General features: G+C 33.4%; 1 protein-coding gene across 1 annotated transcript in view; it reads left to right on the forward strand.

Moving 5' to 3' along the window:
• The window catches only part of LOC111053115, a 75,541-nt gene extending 63,830 nt beyond the window's left edge, over positions 1-11,711 (forward strand). Inside the window, exons 9-14 of the mRNA XM_039423644.1 lie at positions 470-717; positions 5,849-6,104; positions 7,076-7,479; positions 8,669-8,941; positions 9,981-10,229; positions 10,724-11,711. Coding sequence (XP_039279578.1) covers positions 470-717; positions 5,849-6,104; positions 7,076-7,479; positions 8,669-8,941; positions 9,981-10,229; positions 10,724-11,308 — 2,015 coding nt within the window. The 3' untranslated portion in view covers positions 11,309-11,711. The remainder of the gene's footprint in view (positions 1-469; positions 718-5,848; positions 6,105-7,075; positions 7,480-8,668; positions 8,942-9,980; positions 10,230-10,723) is intronic.
• Positions 11,712-18,964: the final 7,253 nt, after the last annotated feature.

Here is an 18,964-nt window from a genome sequence, read left to right on the forward strand (position 1 = left end):
TTCAACTGTAACATTTCATGTTACCTATTAGAATACTGGTAGTAGTTTGAAGTGAGTGAATCTAGGTACTTAGACAATAAGAAAAGATAAGACATCATTGTTATACTAGAATTCACTTCAGCTTTGATAGAAATACTAATAGTTGTTTAGATTGAGTAAATTTCTTTGTAGTGTATAGTGCTTGTTTTTTTTCAATACTGTGCTATAGCTATCTATGTTATTTTCACTTGGTCAACTGTCAGGAAGCTTTCCTGTTTTTATAGAGAATTCATTCTTATCTAGTCAAAAGATTAATGAGCTAATTTTTCCTATCATAACATACTAAATAATACTATGGTATAGATTAATAACTTTTTAAAAGTTACTTATTATAAATATTCCTGGAAATTATAAATATTCTTGGAAATTGAAAATTATAAAATTAAAAAGAGAAAATAATAAATTGAAAAAAGTTATGTTTGTTGCGCAGATGATTGCAACTCACGCCTAGAGCAGGACGCAGTGCGTTCGCTTCTGTCGCTGTCGGAAGGACCTCCGTCGACGTCCTTGCAGTCGTCAGTGGTACGAGCGGGTCTTGTCGCGACGCACGGGCGACCGCACACCTACCCCTATTCGCACCCCGTCCCCCCTGCGGCGCCCCCCGCATCCCCCCACGGCACCAACGAGCCGCAGACGCCCACGCTCTCCGCCATTAGTGCTCAACGTGAACGTGAAAAGGTAATTACAGTCAGTAAATAATAAATTATCAAATAAGAATTTATACTATGTGGAAGACAGTCAATGCATTTACTCGTATTAAATAGGAAAACATTTGGGAGACAAAAATCTGATCATTACAATTGAAAAGTTAAGGAGTAGTTTTGTGCTGTGATATGATAATCATATGTCATAAATCAGTTGTTTGAATTATTCTAAATCATCAGAAAGTTTGTTATTTTATCTCAGTTTATTTTAGTCAATAAAAGTCATTATTCTAGCTCTTCAATGGTCTCTATTTATTACAATTTTATTAACTAAAATAAGTACCGGTAATCAAAATGCCAAAGAGGAAAACCCGGGATCGAAATAATGTTGAATCTCCATCACGGAATCAGGATAAGCCTACCGAATTATCTCAAAATGAACCCGTTGATACATCTTTCAACTCGGAATTAATTGGGAAAATTCTCAAACCAAAATGTCTAAGTGTGGATCCAGATTCTCCTAGTGCACCATTGGAATGGAGACACTGGAAAAGAATGCTGGATGCCTACTTGAAAGGAAACTATTACACTGAAGATACGAAATTGGATATCTTAGTTACCTTGCTGTCAGCTGAAAATTACAAATTGATAATAGATTGTACTACATTCAAGGAAAGTATCTCCATCCTTGAAGGCATATTTATCAAGAAGAAAAGCGAAATCTTTACAAGGTACCTTCTCTCTATAAGAAAACAAAAACAAGGTGAGTCCATCGATAATTTTTTCCTAAAACTGAAAAAACTCAGCCTAGAATGTAATTTTACAGCGATCTCTGCTACAGAGAATCGAGAGGAGCACATAAAAGAAGCATTGATTGCAGGTTTATATTCATCCGAAATCCGCCAACGAATTTTAGAAAGCCCAGATATGTCTTTGCATGAAACTCTTAATCGTGCAAGAGCTTTTGAGTCTGCAAAAGATCAATCACAATGCTACAATAAATCTAATCCTCCATTTGAGCTTAATGCTTGCAAAGATACAGAAAATGCATCAAATCTAATTCCTAATCAAAAAGACACTTCAGACTCCTCATTATCAGCTGTTAGTATTAGTGGACAAGCATGCTTTTTTTGTGGCAACAAAACACATTCTCGACTATTTTGCCCAGCTAAAAACGAATTCTGCAAGAAGTGTGGTAAGAAGGGACACTTTGCTCGGGTATGTAACTCAAAATCTTCCGTATTAGAGAAAAAAAGAGAGTTTAGTAAATTCGATATTACTAACACCTTCAGTGCAAGCCGAAAAATGTCTTTCAAAGGTTATTATTCCTATTACCATAAACGGAACTGAAAGTCAAGCACTGATCGATACTGGAGCAACTGGCAACTTTATTGACGATACCTATGCAAAAAAACTGAATTTAGAAGTTATACCAGATGTAGCAAAAGTAACTTTAGGCTCAAAACGCTTCACACCACAAATCCGAGGCAAAGTTAACTTGAATTTAACAGTTCAGGGAGAAAGTTATACAAACACAACCTTAATGCTTATGCAAGACCTCTTTTGAAAATATTATTCTTTGGCACGAATTTATGAACAATTTCTCCAGTATAGAAATACCATTTGGAGGTGATAAGTCACCTCTTACTATTTGCGGAATAACTGAAGCAAAAATTCCTCCTTGCTCCCTTTTTCAACATCTAAAACCCAATTGTCAACCAATCACAACCAAATCTCGCAAATTATCAAAAGATGATGAAGATTTCATTTCCAATGAAATTCAACAATTACTGGAAGAGGGCATCATAGAAGAAAGCCACACACCTTGGCGTGCCCAAGCATTTGTTGTTAAACCCGATAACCGAAAAAAAGGATGGTTATAGATTATTCTAGAACTATAAACAAATTCACTGAATTGGACGCCTATCCCATTCCAAATATGGAAGATTTAGTTCGCAAAGTAGCTCAGTATTCCTGGTATAGTACTGTAGATCTGAAATCCGCATATCACCAAGTACCAATCTTACTTGAAGAAAGGCAATACACAGGATTTGAAGCATGTGGGAAACTTTATCAGTTCTGTCGTATTCCTTTTGGTGTCACTAATGGTGTTTCAGCTTTTCAAAGAGTAATTGATTCACTCATACAAAAAGAGAAATTATTTGATACCTATGCTTATTTAGATGACGTCATAATTTGTGGAAATTCAAAAGAAGAACATGACACTAATCTTGAACGGTTTCTTGCAGCAGCTTCAAATAACTCACTTACTATAAACAAGGAGAAGAGTAAATTCTGTCAAAAGGAGATACGTTTCCATGCCTTGGCACACTGTACGCTCTTCCCTCTTCAAGGAAAGGCCCTTGCAGCTTTTGAAGATCTTAAAAAAGAGGTAGCTGCAGCTGTAATACAAGTTTTTGATGAAGGAGGCATTCTCACTGTAGAGACTGATGCCTGAGATTTCTGTATAGCAGCAACACTATCTTACAATGAACGTCCTGTTGCATACTTTTTACGAATGCTAAACGAAAGTGAAAAACGACACTCATCAGTTGAAAAAGAGGCATATGCCATTGTAGAATCTATTAGGAAGTGGCGTCATTACTTATATGGTCGTTTCTTTCAACTTATTACTGATCAAAAATCTGTTTCATTCATGTTCAATAGCACGGCAAGAGGCAAGGTGAAGAACGAAAAAATCATGAGGTGGCGCCTTGAGCTATCTCAATACACCTATGAAATCATTTACCGACCTGGAAAAGAGAACATAACTGCTGACGCTCTTTCTCGAGCATGTGTGATAATGGGATGTATCACATCAAAACAAGACTTGATAAAATATCATCTAGACCTCTGCCACCCCGGCATCACAAGATTTTTTCACTGGACTAAAGCTCATAACCTTCCATACTCGGTAGATGACATCAGAGAAGTCTGCATGGAATGAAAGATCTGCTCAGAGCTGAAGCCAAGATTCAACTGTTTCAAAGGAAAATTGATAAAAGCAACTCGGCCTTTTGAAAAGATCAACATTGACTTCAAAGGACCCCTGCCATCATCAACTAGAAACAAGTACATCCTCACTATTGTGGATGAATATTCGAGATTTCCCTTTGCCTATCCCTGTCGAGACATGTCATCAGAAACAGTAATTCAAAATCTCAATGACTTATTCACCACATACGGCTATCCTTCATACATACACACTGATAGAGGGACCAGTTTTCTATCAAAAGATGTCAAAGATTACTTAATGTCCAAGGGTGTAGCTACCAGTTCCACAACACCTTACAACCCTCAAGGTAATGGACAGGTGGAACGCTAAAATGGAATAATTTGGAAGACAATCCGTTTAGCCCTACGGTCCAGGAACATGGATACTTCTCACTGGGAAAAGGTACTCTCAGAATCACTAAGCAGCATTCGCTCGCTTCTCTGCACGACCATCAATTGCACACCTCACGAGCGAATGTTCATTCATCCTTGTAATCCCACGTCTATGACAAACTTGCCATCCTGGCTGATCAACGCCAAGGAGGCATGGATGAAGACCTTTGTAAGACGCAGTAAGCATGATCCTGAAGTTGAAAAGGTAGAAATTATTCATTTGAACCCTCAAGTCGCTCAAGTAAGACTTTCTGATGGAAGAGAAGTTTCTGTCAACATTCGTAGATTGGCCCCGGTAGGTTCCACCACTGGGAGGGAAGAATGATTATGATAATCATATATGTCATAAATCAGTTGTTTGAATTATTCTAAATCATCAGAAAGTTTGTTATTTTATCTCAGTTAATTTTAGTCAATAAAAGCCATTATTCTTGCTCTTCAATGGTCTCTATTTATTACATGCTGAAAGCCCATTTTGTGTTTCAATTTATCCAGGTTGTATTATGTGAATTATTTGTCAAGAAATGAAATTATTAAGTAGTATTGATTGAAGTATTGATTCTTTATCACAAATGACAATGTATTGCCACGTCTTAGTAGTCATACTTTAATACTGGCCATACTTGCAGTACCGGTACTGTTTCTATGACTGTGCGCGGCAGTACGCCGTATCGGTACCGCGGCATGTCAAGGGACAAAATAATGAAAAAAGTTTTGATTCTTTTGAATTTGTGATCCTTTGCATTTCTTCCTTGCTCCCAAATAACTTTAAATCACAATTTTCAAGTCTTCGCAATTCAAATTTTTTTAGTGAGAGCGGTTGCTCTTCTGATTATCCTCCAGAACTTTCGTACCGGTACCTATATTTTCACAAAAACAGCACTGCTCTCATGCAGTCAAATTAGTAGTATTAGTCACTACTGTGTAGGAGCTATTCTCTAAAATATGTATATTTTCAAGAAACAATAACAACACACTTTACTGTCATGGAACTTTGATTATTGCAGTTGTATTTCAGAGTTTACAATAATTATCTCATTTTAAATCAGTAGGTTTGAAACTTTCAATTACTGAGCTATTCCTAAACATATGGATTGTCTTGAAATTCTAATGTTTTTTTTTTATTTAACAATTATAATCAGTTTAATTTTTAAATGTCGTGTTTAATTCTCTTGGAAAGTCTCATTCTAAATGAGACATATTAATAAAAACCAATACCAATTTTTTATTGAGTACAACTGAGAGTTATGTACACTCACATCAACATTTATTTTTTCAATATGCAATTTTTTTAATGTAAAATTATTTTTTCAATATTGGTTATGTGCCAGTGTTTGAATATTATTTGTTAACTGTTATATATATGTATATTATTACTATTATTATTATTATATTATTATTATTATTATTATTATTATTTGTGGGTATTATCTGTTAATATTAAATCACAGTGACACTGTGATTTAAGAATCTCCTGTTGTTAATTGACCTCCTTTTCTACTGTTCTTATCTTCACAAACTCTCGATAAACAAAACATCTATATTTTTGTTCAATTCAGTTTTTTAGATTTGAATTATGTATTGATTAGATAGAATGTGTCTACAATTAATTTTTTTCATATTTTAATTATGTATTGATTGGATAGAATGTGTTTACATGTGCTAGTTATTCAATTTTTTCATTCTTCATTTACTTTCTTTCAAGTACGGTATTTTAATCAAGTATTCAAGTAATTCTTGTACGCTCATTAATTTATAAATTAATTTTTGTGTTGTAGGTGTCTCAGAACACGGGCCTAGCACGAGTACACCCGGATGAGACACCTGCTCAGGTGGAGCGATCGGAGGCGGGGGTTGGGGTGACTTCCCGCTACTACTTCCCCTCAACGCGCAATTCCAACTGCAGCCTCCCTCAAGACAAGACAAAGACATCGCACGATGCACCCCCGAGTGAGTCCACTCCCAACAACGAGGCCGAGCCTCAGAAAATCTCGTCAACTTCCTTCCCAATGGATCTCAGCTACAAATCATCAGGTATGTACAGTATATATCACTTAACACGTATGTATCCTAATATCTTGAACTAAAATTTCAAGTCTACTTGTTGGAAATGAAGAATAACAATGTTGAGGAAATATTCTTTGAAACTAGAATTTTAACTTGAATGCATTATTTATATTTGAAATGTAAGATAATTCAATAGTTGCACAGCTTTATTCAGATCGCTCATAATCTATTTTCAACAGTGTAGGTATATTTGTTTTGAGTTCAGTGTTATTAGTAATTTAATGACGTGTAAACTGTTGATAAACGATCCTGAGTGATGCAAAAGCATAATGAGAACAGTAGGTGAATATTTTTATATTAATATTGTTAGGGTTGTAGGTTGAAAAACTTGATGAAACTTGTGAAACCATAGGTAGATTGAGTAGAGCATAAAATCGAGTACCTCTATACTTTTTCCACTTTAAATTCACAAGTTTCTAGAAATATATATACAATTAACATAAATATGAATAATAAAACATCACAATATATAAAATTATTGGTTTTCTATTCTGCGATAATACTGTATATTTTATTATTTTGCTACTTAATTGAAAACAATTTCTAGTAATGCCGTATATTTTATCCTCCAAGATTTTAATGCCCACTTGAACTATTGTTGAACGACTAAACGTTTTGATCAAAATGTTTTACTTCTACAATAGTCAGTTTCAAGTTATACAGTATTTACTTGTTTTCTATGGTTTTTATCCTAACTTGAACTATTGGTAAATTACTAAATTCAGTGATTAATTTTCACAATAGTACGTAGGTACTTGAAGTAAAAGTTAACCTTCGTGGTTAACTTTTTCCACTTCTATAATAGAACTTCAAAATTAAAAGTTAAACTTTGTGGTTAACTTTTTCACTTCCACAATACTTTTAAAGTAAAAGTTGAACTTTATAATTCACTTTTGCAATATGTATTTTGTATAAGCAATTTTTGTTGTATTGTCCAGATGAAACAAGAGCGCGCACATGCGAGGCAGCTCTCCTGCTTGCGTCACTGTGTTCGACAGTGGACGCTTTGCCTACGACGCCGACGCCCGTCGCCGACGTGTCTGAGGACAGTCAGCTGTTGCAGGCTTACCTGACAGAACGAGCCGTCAAGCAGCACCACATCAAGCAACATCAGTACCATCGGACACCGCCACCGCAGGGCGGCTCCATGCTCTTCACCAGCACCGCTTCCATCCAAACCCCAACAGACAAAGCTCCCAATCCAGCCGACGTCATCCCCCAACCCTCCTCAGAAAAATCCAAGTTCCTCTCCTCCACCAAATCCCCCAACTTCCATGTCGAATCACTCATCAGACCAACACCTTTTATTCATTTGAGATTCTTTAAAATAGCTGATAAGAAAGTAACTTCTCAGCATTTGTTAACGTATAATGTCACATTCACGTTGGCCCAGTAAGGTGAGTGAAGGCCAGCGCTGTCAAATCACCCATCCACACACTCGTGCTGGTCGTCATTGTCCTACATTGGGCCAACATGTAGATGCGGCATGATGTGTTGAAATATTCCTACCACAGATACAAGCTTCTTGTATGTGCTTCTACGCAATATTTATAAAATAAATGATACAATAATCAATAATACATCTTGAGTTTCAAGGGGGTAGAATAAATTGTTGGAATACTGCTTCGCAATATGTATACAATAATCATAATCAATAGTAGGCATAACAGCCTACATAATCAATTGATGCATACGTTATAGTCACTTTACATTCACTTTTCACATATGAATTCTCTTCACAATCAATTCTCTATCATGTAACTTTTTAACTGATTATAATGTGTTGGGCTATTTAAACAGAAACATTCAATACCCATTAATTCAAGTATTCCTCTACTTTGTTGAAAATGTCATGGTAGAAAATCAACTGTGCATTGATCACTGTCTATGCAATGAGGAAGTTTTTGTCGGATTTCGCTATATAGGAATCAACAATCCCCACTAGATTCAACCTACTAAACAATAGTAATTTTGTATAGGTTGTTAGTCTAGTCTTTATGATAATAAAAAAATAACTGGCTTATACACCTACGGGATTGGAAATTCACTGTCTGATTGATTCACTGATTGATCACTGTCTATGCAATGAGGAAGTTTTTGTCGGATTTCGCTATATAGGAATCAACAATCCCCACTAGATTCAACCTACTAAACAATAGTAATTTTGTATAGGTTGTTAGTCTAGTCTTTATGATAATAAAAATATAACTGGCTTATACACCTACGGGATTGGAAATTCACGAAGGACGCATCATCATGTCTGAACTACTGGACTGATTAACTTGAAATTTTGCATATAGATTCTTTATTTACCGAGAATGGTTATAGGCTTGGTTTCAATTATTCAAGATTTCATTACGTCAAGTTTTCAGTCTGCCAAGTTTTCAATTGGACCCTTGCGGAGCACGGTTTACCTGCTATATTTGATAAATGACCAAACATGTATAACAATGGTTATTAATTTCAAATGTTATTATTGGTATTTTTGTTCACCTTCATTGTAAATCATTAGTTTTTTTAATGAAAGATAGCCTACAACTACAGTTTCAATAATTATCATTATTTCACTTTCACTGAAATTCACACATATACATAATATTAATGTTTTCCGATGCAGTGTTTTAGAGGATGGCCGCAGCATGTGCCTGATCTGCAACAAACTGTTCACGAAGCCTTCGCAGCTGTGGCTGCACGTCAACATTCATTACTTCGAGAGGCCGTTTCGCTGCGAGTCGTGCGCCGTTTCATTCCGCACTAAAGGCCATCTTCAGAAACATCAGCGATCAGTCACTCACATGAACAAGGTAATAATCCCATCAAATTACTAATTATATAAAGAATGAGGATTTAAATTGCCTTTAAATTAAAAGCCCAAGGATTTGAATTAATGTGAAAAGAATTGAAAATTCAAATTGGATTCAATTGCTAGTAACATTTGCAAATTTTGAAAAATTTCAATTAAATGCTCTCATTTTTAAATTAATTTTCCAGCTTTACTGGTATCTTGCAAGACAGCCTATAACATTATATATCCGTAGCGTCGTAGAATCCTTCGATTAGGTTTTACATGACGGTTACACAAGTATACTCGAGTTCTTTTGACAGTAAAATGAATAAGTATATTATTTATACCGATGGAAATTACTACTTTTTCTATCTAGCTGTTCACCCTGTTGTCGTCAATATTTGCAGTAGCAGAAGTTTTCGGGGTGATTTGCAGCATTTAATTTAGATTTTCGTTTGATAATAAGTATATTATTTATATTTTATTTTCGTGATAGTCCATCAAGCTCAGATGAATTGAAATGTATTGTGCGATTAGTTATCACCACATTCGTTTCTAAATACGGTTCTCATTACTTATCCACGTATTATTTGTAACAAAATGCTGGTCAACAATAAACCATTAGTACAAGCTATTGTACTAGCTAAGGGAAACACTCTTGAGAATTATTATTATTCACTGAATGCAAACCAAAAAGAATCATGAAATTTTTTTCTTGATGAACATTATTGACTTTCTAGTATGACAGCAATTCGGATTAATCAAACACTTTATTGTGAGTTATTAAGCATGATTATAGTTTTTTTCGGTTTAAAATTAAGGCCTCTATCTTATTTGAATAATTTTCAAGTGAATAGGTTCTACATTCTATATGCCGGTGCTTAATTTTTTCAATAAACCTTGTTCTTCATTTCGTAATAGAGATCTGGTTGTCTAGGGTTTTTGTTTTGTAATGGTTTTTGACTTGTTTAGGATTTCTGAACTCTTTTTGAAGAATGTCAACTGAGATAATAAATTGTGTGTTGCTAATTATGAGAAATGCCTACTTTTTCTTATAGATGAGCATGAACTCGACGTTCGGCACAGCTACAACTTCGAACCCTCGGCCGTTCAAGTGTGACGATTGCAAGATAGCATTCCGCATCCACGGCCACCTGGCCAAGCATCTGCGCTCGAAAATGCATATCATGAAGCTGGAATGCCTCGGCAAACTGCCCTTCGGCACCTACGCCGAGATGGAGCGCTCCGGCATCAACATGAACGACATAGATACCACCGATTGTGATAACTCACTGGAAAGCCTACAGGTTACTAGATTCAGCATTTATTTTATTGAAATAAGACGTAAATGTTGTCAATATAAATCGAATATTTGTTCAAAGAATATTTCTATTAGAGAACCAGTTTTCATGGCAACACCTGCCACATCTTCAGCTGGACCAATTAATTTGATTTTGAACAAATAGTGGCATTGACAACATCAACGTCTTAAGCTGCGCTTACACCAAAGCTACTAACAAAATGTTAATAACTTAATCCTTATAGATTCTATTAGATTGAACATAACTTATCATACACATGATGAACATATGTGTTTGTCAAGTTCCGTATTTGTAAGAATATGAATTGACAGTTAAAAGAATATTGTAGCATAATCATTTACTTTGTGAAACACGGCATTTTCTTCTGAACATTTCTATTGCCTTTTGCTGACGGGGTTGATGCCCATATGATCGATTTAATGATGAGTATCGTTATATTTTCAGTTGAAAATATTAATAATCGTTATTTCTTTTTTCAGCTTCTCGCTCAAAAACTGATCGAGAAAGATCCTTCGAAATTGGGTCAGTGGGATCCGTTGATCCAGCGTTCGATGAGCACAGGTGAAACGTCGTCGGAGGATGAAGACGCCCCAGCCGCCGTCTTAGCTAAGACAATCTTAGCTAGTGTCCCGCGTCCGTCCGGCCATCACGACGCCTCCTACAAGGGTCCTAGTTCCAAATTGACCGACTCCAACAGTACCACTGTTATTAGCAGCTCTAGCGACGCTTTTTCACACACTCCGAAAACAGATTCCGTGAAAACAGTTATACAACGCGGAAGCCAGTTGATCTTAAGAGAGCCTAACAATAGGGAGGAGTCTGATGCAGCTAGTGGTCCATCATCCTTCCCTGTTCACTCCTTTGGCAACTCCATTCTACTAAGAGCTCCCTCATCCAATTCGGTTCTAGTGCCAACTACTGGCAGCTACTCTCAGCAACTAGGAAAAATTACTACTAAACTACTGATGAACAGTAGCCAAGTGTCTGAGAGATCAACAGACTCAAGCGTTGTAAGTGCAATTAAAAGCAAGGTGGAAACAAACTCTGAGAAAAACTGCAGTTAGTACTAGCGAAATCGTGATAATTTCAGTGCAACTATCTGAATATTTAAAACTCGTAAGGTCATATTTTTTTAATGAGTATGTCGTATCTGATGAGTTAGACCAATGCAAGTAGTGTAATACATGGATTACAGTAGAAGTAAATATTGTAATCCGAATAATAAACTATAATATACTAAGTTTTTATGTGATTGTTCAAGTTTGGACAACTGGTTAAATTAGTAAGGTACTTGAAATTGAAATTATTTTTCATTATTACTCGATAAATGTTGCTTTGAATGAAATTTGTAGGAAAAAATGAAAGAGACGGATGTAAAATATGTCTTTAGAAGTGTAGAAGGTTAGAAGAATGACTTGTGGAAGGAGTATTCATAATTTCTTTATTAGTCCAGTCAAGGAAAGGTTATAGAGGGAAAAGTTTGGAAAACAATGTTTCACTCCCTGTGCTAAGGGGGGGGGTGGTTCAAAGGTACCATAATTCTCTTCAATTTGATTTATAATTTCACACTTTTACGCATTTCCCTACAACTGTTGCAGCAGCTTTAGTGCTGAGTGTGAAATCTCCAGTTTTGCAGCAATAGATCAATTGACAAAGGAATTTGGAGGGAATGTTTTGAAAACAATTTTTGACTTTGGAGCTTTTTGAGACTAGTTTGGAGGAGAACATATCAAAAGTCCCCATTCCTAACTCATGTGCTAAGAGGATGAGGGTGGTTTAAATGTTGCATTTTTCAGATTTTTGCTTCCACGCTCATATCTTGAGAACAATGCGATCAACCGACATAACTAACTATTCAAAAATGAAGCTTGATAAATTCTCTACACTTTTTGTTCAGTGGAGTTTTGTGATATTCCAAACAGTTCCCGAGATATTCGCTCTCGTAGGTGTGTAATTGTTGAAATAACAGGTTTTTTTGCTCTTTCAGAGCTCATAACTCTACAATTGCATCGTAAAAATAATGCTTTTCGAGGGTTTGTAGATCATTTAATTCCCTCTAAAATTTTGTATTATTCCACTATTCCAAGTTTTCGTTTCATTGTTATAGCAGCTTCAATGTATGGGGTGAAATTTTCAATTCTGCAACAATTGATCATTTGAAAATGAAATTTGCAGGGGGTGTCTGTGACACATTTTTTGACTTTGTAGCTCAATTTGAACTAGTTAGTAGGTAAACATAGCAAAAGTGCGAATCTTTATCCCCTCTGTTGAAGGTGTGGAACCGCTGAGTTGACACTTGTTGCAAAATTGAAAATTTCACCCCCTGCTATAAATTTCATTGAAGCTGCTATAACAATGAAACAAAAACTTGGAATAGTGAAATAATAGCCTACATCATTTTAGAGGTAGGGATAGGGACTTTTGATATGTTTACCTCCTTACTACCCTGAACAGAACTGCGGGGTCAAAAATTGTCTTCCAAACTTTTCCCTCTATACTCTTTTTTGAGCATTCATTGCCTGGACATAGAAAATTTCTGTTCTAAGAATAAATTGTGGAACGAGAATTTATATTTTTTTTATCGTTGTTAGAAGAATGACTTATATTTGAAAATCGTTGTTAGAAGAATGACTTGTGGAATGAGAAATTATAATTTATTTATAAAAAATTGTTGTTGGTGTTCATTGACAGATCGGTTGGATGTAACTAGTCAATATTTTGCACTTATTCTCAATATGTTGAATTCTTCCATTCAATTCTTAGCCCTACTGATTCTAATTAGTGTGGTAAGCTGGGTTTTCGAAGCTGTTTTCCATACTGGGCAATTTATTGCTTTTATTTCAAGTTTTATCATTTTCTTTGTAAATTTAAGGTAATTAATTGTATATACCGTGTAACAGAGAGTATCAATTATCAATGTGTTATAGGATACTTTGATAAAGTAAGGAAGTCATATACTACTAAAAAGCCCAAGTGCACACCTATTTGTGTACTTGCATAATATATTAATATTGATGGATTATCAAACGCTCTTGAAAAGTCCTCAAATATAGTTATTTTAAGCACATATATTGCGCTTGTTTTGCAAGCTTTTTAATCTGTTTTTGTTATTATTTTCTTGTTTTATTGACTTGATTTTTAAAGTCACATTGAATTTGTAAATATTATTTTGTAGAGAATTATATTATTGATAATACAATTGAATTCTGCTGTTAGATGGATCAAGGGAATAGAATCTAATAAAGTTTGTTAAATTAATTTGTCATCGATTTCCGCATGATCGACTGTACTCGTCTGCTAGGAAGTGACATATTTTCTTATACATTATAATGTATGGTTAATAGTTTATATGCCTCATATCAAGTAGAATCGACAGAATGTTTATTATTCGGCTTATTCGAGACTAAAACCGTCTTATCATAATAATATTAAGCCAATTTCCATTTCTTTGAAATTTTAATTTTCAACAGTTGTGGCAAAATGCCATAAATATTCTTGTACCCATTCTCTAATAATATTACGGTACTCAATTGTTGGAAGGAGGCATCTTTTAACCCTTCTCTGGTAAACTGGTTTTGACATGTTAATTTTCTTTATTTTTTAATTGTCAATGTTCTTTTCACTTAGATGTGCCAAATTGGATTGAGACTTGAATTAAGACTGAATGGGAAACAGCCAATTTGAATTGAGAAAATCTTATCAGATATACGATTCGTCATAATGATATGCCGGCGGTTCGAAACGCACCTAAAACTATAGGTTCATTCATCTCTTATCATCATCATCATCATCTCTCTGTTAAATTTCAATCAAGAAATTCGTGAGCTACAGTGTTGTTTATTTTTTAATCAAAATTGATTAATTTGTCAGCTTAAATTCTAGATTCTACTTTAATTATTCTACTGTTTTTAGTTTTCATAGAATCAAGTGTTCAAGTGCACTAAAAATGGCAAGTTTTTCCTGTTTAAATAGGAAAATTTCTGGGTTTTTTAAAACTGATGAATTATGATTTCAATTTTCAATAAGTATTGAATATGTAGAAACTGTTTTTGTTCATATTGTGATTAAATCTTCCAACTAAGGTGAGAAGGTTAAATCATGATATTCGATCATTTACTAAAGTACAGTATGCTAATAGAATGTGAACACCATTTTTTTTATTAGAATATCAGAGATTTATATCAGTTCACAGAAAGTAGGAGGACTGAAACCACCAACACACAGTACTTCCATTTTGAGTGTTCAGATTCCAGCATCTGTGAACTAGCATTTTGTTCAAATGAACAGAATCAAAACTCTTATAATTATAGCCTAATTGTTTTTCGTTTTTGTCATGTATATCTCCAAAAAATTTTCTATACAAACGGATATTTCGGATATCCACTTAATATCTATTGAGTGAAAATGAATACGGTACAGTATGGTATTGAGAAAATTTTTAACAGAATTGTCAGTCTGCTTATTCTTCATATTGTAACAAAAGAATTGGCACATACTATTGCAGATGATAAATAAAACAACTGTAACTCAAGTGCAGTGTATCATATCATATTTCCATAAAATATGATAAATTGTTGATTAGTTTTTGTTTTGATACCGCAATAAAAGATGTATTGTCAGAGTATGTTTTTCTAATTTACTAATTGTTATGAATTTGTTGATGTATTCTTCCACAACACACAATTATTGTTGAATCAGTTATTGAAAAACAATAATGATTGTTAAAATTAGAAATTTATAGAATAAATTGAAGACAACATTAAGATAAGATGTCTGTTCTTAGAAGAACATTAGCGTGTATGTAATATTTTTAATGTTTACTTTGTCTTCCATTTTTAAGATTTAAAGGTGTTACTTCCTACAAATTTTCAGACCATAAATTCTGATTCCTCACGGTACCATACTAAAAAGCGAGTTTAAAAATTCCTTTTATTATCCAAATGTCCATTTCAACTTTATTGTAGTTCCATCTATTCTACCTTTTGTAAAATTGATTGCAATGTATTAAGCTGTACCTACTCCGATGTTTTCTACTAGGTAGGTCGCTGTTGCCGTGAACGTTTACAATTGACCAAATACTGTAATGACGGTCTGCAGTATAGAAATGAATCAGAAACAAACAAAAAACATTTTTATATTTCTTACGTACAGTATTGAATCACAATAGTTTAAATGTGCCAAATGTTTTGTATTGAAATTCTCCAGTACTGTGAACATAAACGAAACGTATCGTTAGTATTGTATGTACGATACATTCAATATGTTTCTTTTCAATATTAATTTATAGTACCTGGAACTCCACATTACGGTACATTGAAACATGTAATAATGTGTATTGTAAGATGTAAGCTATATTTTTTGAACAGGATTAATTCTACATAATTCTGTAATCAACTTCATTTTGTAACCAAACTTACTATGTAGTATTTCTATTAAAACCAAAAGTTCTTCCCCTCTCTTGTCTTCCACGAAATGATTCTGCATAGCTTTAGAATAAAGTTATATTGTTAGTTGACTCTGGTATTTCTACACTCGAGGAAGACATTGAAAAATACCTAGTTCCTCATCAATTCTAAGATTCATACCTCAAATAATATTTAATTATTAAAATTGTACCTATTCAAAACTATGTACGTGGACAAGCTTTCTTGCTATTTAGGAACTGTACAGTTATTTTCCAAGCATCGTTACGAATTTTTAAATCATTTTCAAATTCCTGACATAAAGATCACTTCATATTTAAGCACCGATATCTTTTCAAAATCAGTTCATCCATCAGTTCTATAACAATAGCAAATTTACTTGAATGTCGGTACCGGTAGGCCTACCTGTACTGTATTTTGAAAGGATTGATTTTTGAAGTAATATCTAGTTCCTCTACAAATTAATTTTGTCTATATAGTTACTAATACAATCAGTGTTTCCTCATTCAATATATTCTTTAAATTCATGAATAATAAATTAATGTAGTTGTTTTATGCATTCATTTTATAAATAAATTAATATATTGGCTGTCATTGAATCAATCTTATAAAAAATAAACACACAGTTTCTTGTACGAATTTGATACATATAACTATTACAATGTCATTTACAAAAGTGGTATTTAGGTTGAGTGGGAATATGAACTATTATTAATTATTGTCTTTTCATAAATATTAACAATTCTTTATTAGTAGATACAGAAGACCATGTATCGGTAGTCTTAATGAATAAATTAAAATTATATTGAATATCGACATCTAGGTGTGCCATAAAAGTAAAATATAAGCGATCTTTTATAGATTTATGGTTTTAAAAAGTTATTAACAAATGCAAAATATTTGCTCAAACTAGCATTTGAAGTTTTGAACATTATTGCAGTGATTTGATTCATAAGAGTCCACTAAACCAACTCTTTTTATCCAATATGGAAAGTCATAGCTATCTGTAAAACATCATTGGAATTAGGCTACATGTTTTATACTGCTGAACCTTGCTAGTTCAATCATCAGATAATCTTATGCGAAACATTTTTATTTATCTTTTGGAAACAATTTTCAACGAACATGGCCCATATCTTATTTCCCTTATTTGAGTTATTTCATCTAATTACTTTCTAAAGTACTGTGTCAAAAGTGAGTTGAGTTGAGCTGAGCTGAATGCTTGATTATCATTTCTATCCATTATCATAAAATAGATTATCTTTTTTATAATTGAAATTTATTTAAAGAATCATGAAAAAAAACTTGAAAAAATAATCATCGGATTACAATTGAGTTTCATACAAAAAGTATTTTTCGAGATTTTTCAGGTAGCTCAGAATCAGAATCTGAATCAATAGTTTCATTAACTTCTGAATGATTACGTAATGCAACTGTAAATTTTAGGGTCAAAGTTTTGAATTCTCTGTGATTAATTTATTTAATCTTTGAATTACTCTTTTACGATCAACTAATAATCGTGATAATCTTATTCGTCTAACCATTTCCTTACTAATATGAAGACATTGTGTAATTTCTTTGTATATAACAGTAAGATATATTTTTGTGATGTATATATAATTATTTCTCCCAACATTTTTTATAAATATGATTCTCCAGTTATTGATTAGTACGGAATCTGGAGAGGAAATTTTTTTTCCATCTTTAATCAAAAATATTATTAGATAATATTATCATGGCAACGTTAATTATTATCAAATATGTGGAATTGATATTTTTATGGTTTCTCTTGGATTTCCAGTGAAAATCTTTTCGTCTTCAAAACGGGTGTAGGCCTACCGGTACTGTATTTCTAAAGCACTACTATTGGCTACTGACAGATCGGTGTTAATTAAAAACCCGATAATTACCTAGTAGAGAATACTATAAGCAGTATTAAAACTGTAGAAAATGTTATTCATTTTTTAAACAATGGAAGTTTTATTCATTGATTCAACAATTTCAAATTGCAAGTCTATTCTTTAAAATCATAATCATGACTGAATAAAGCTTTTTTTAATAATATTATATCCTCCAAAGATGGGAATTCTGCAAAATGGAACTTTTAAGATTAAAGTATCAATTTACATTCATAGTTCAGCGAGTGCAACATGCAATCTCAACATATTATTTGAACATATCTCATAAATAATGAATCAAAAAGGGCCCAGTTTTGGATGTAATAAATATTACTAATTATGATTATTATCAATTGTACAGTACTAAGAGGAATTGTATACATTTAAATGTTTTATCGATCATCGGATTTTGTTGTAAAGTAGAGATAATTGGATTAGAAGTGATAATGTGATTACTATTTTTCTGTGAATAAAGTGTCACAAATTTATTGTACTGAGTGCATTTTATTACCTGGTACCCTCACATACCGTAGCTTCCCAATAAATAGATACGGTAATAAATAATGATTGAAATTGCTAATTTCAATCTTATCTATTCTTCACTGAACACTGTAATTTAAAGAGAAAACATGTAGGCCTTCCATACATTTGCTGGTTGTTCAAAGAAGTTCAATTGGAATTACTCATAAAACTTTTGACAATGAATGGAAAATGTGTAACACTCCCACTCCACATAATAGCCTATAAAAAGTAATTTTCATAAAAAAACAAGCTACCGTATCAGAATAGAAATCTAGGATATACAGCGTCCCACAAAAGGTGAAACAGTCGATAAGACCACAGTTTCTACATGAAATTTGCAAAAAAATGTCCAGTAAAATTTTCTTATATAAGTTAGATTTGAGATAAATGGATTTCTTGATACCGGTACTGTAATATGTCAATAACTATCAGTCAAAATCTAATTTTAAGTATATGGTTGGAAAGGGGAAGAAATTTCTAATAACATTTTAATTTGTTATTCCTTTGTTTGACGTTTTCGAACTCCTTCAAAAAAGTAGCCCACATTTGTAGAGTTTAAGCCAAATTTCAAACAGTGTTTGAACGCTTATAAAAAGTTCAAAAGCATCAAACATGAGAAAAAAATTATATGAATCTTATTGGTAATTTTTTTTTATTTCCAATAATATACAGAGTGTTTCAGATGTAGTGTAGAACATTCTAGGGTATTGTCATAGCCACCTCTAACACAAGGCCCCGGCCTACGATATTACAACGTCGCAGTGTAGGCCTAAAATCTAATACATGATTAGTGAAAAAGATTTAAAAAAATAACAGCTGATCTTTTTCACCAATCATGTATTATAGTGAGGTCCACGTTATAATGACAGTATTTGAT

This window comes from Nilaparvata lugens, chromosome 1 (genome assembly GCF_014356525.2).
Source record: "Nilaparvata lugens isolate BPH chromosome 1, ASM1435652v1, whole genome shotgun sequence".
NCBI classification, from domain to species: Eukaryota; Metazoa; Arthropoda; class Insecta; order Hemiptera; family Delphacidae; genus Nilaparvata; species Nilaparvata lugens.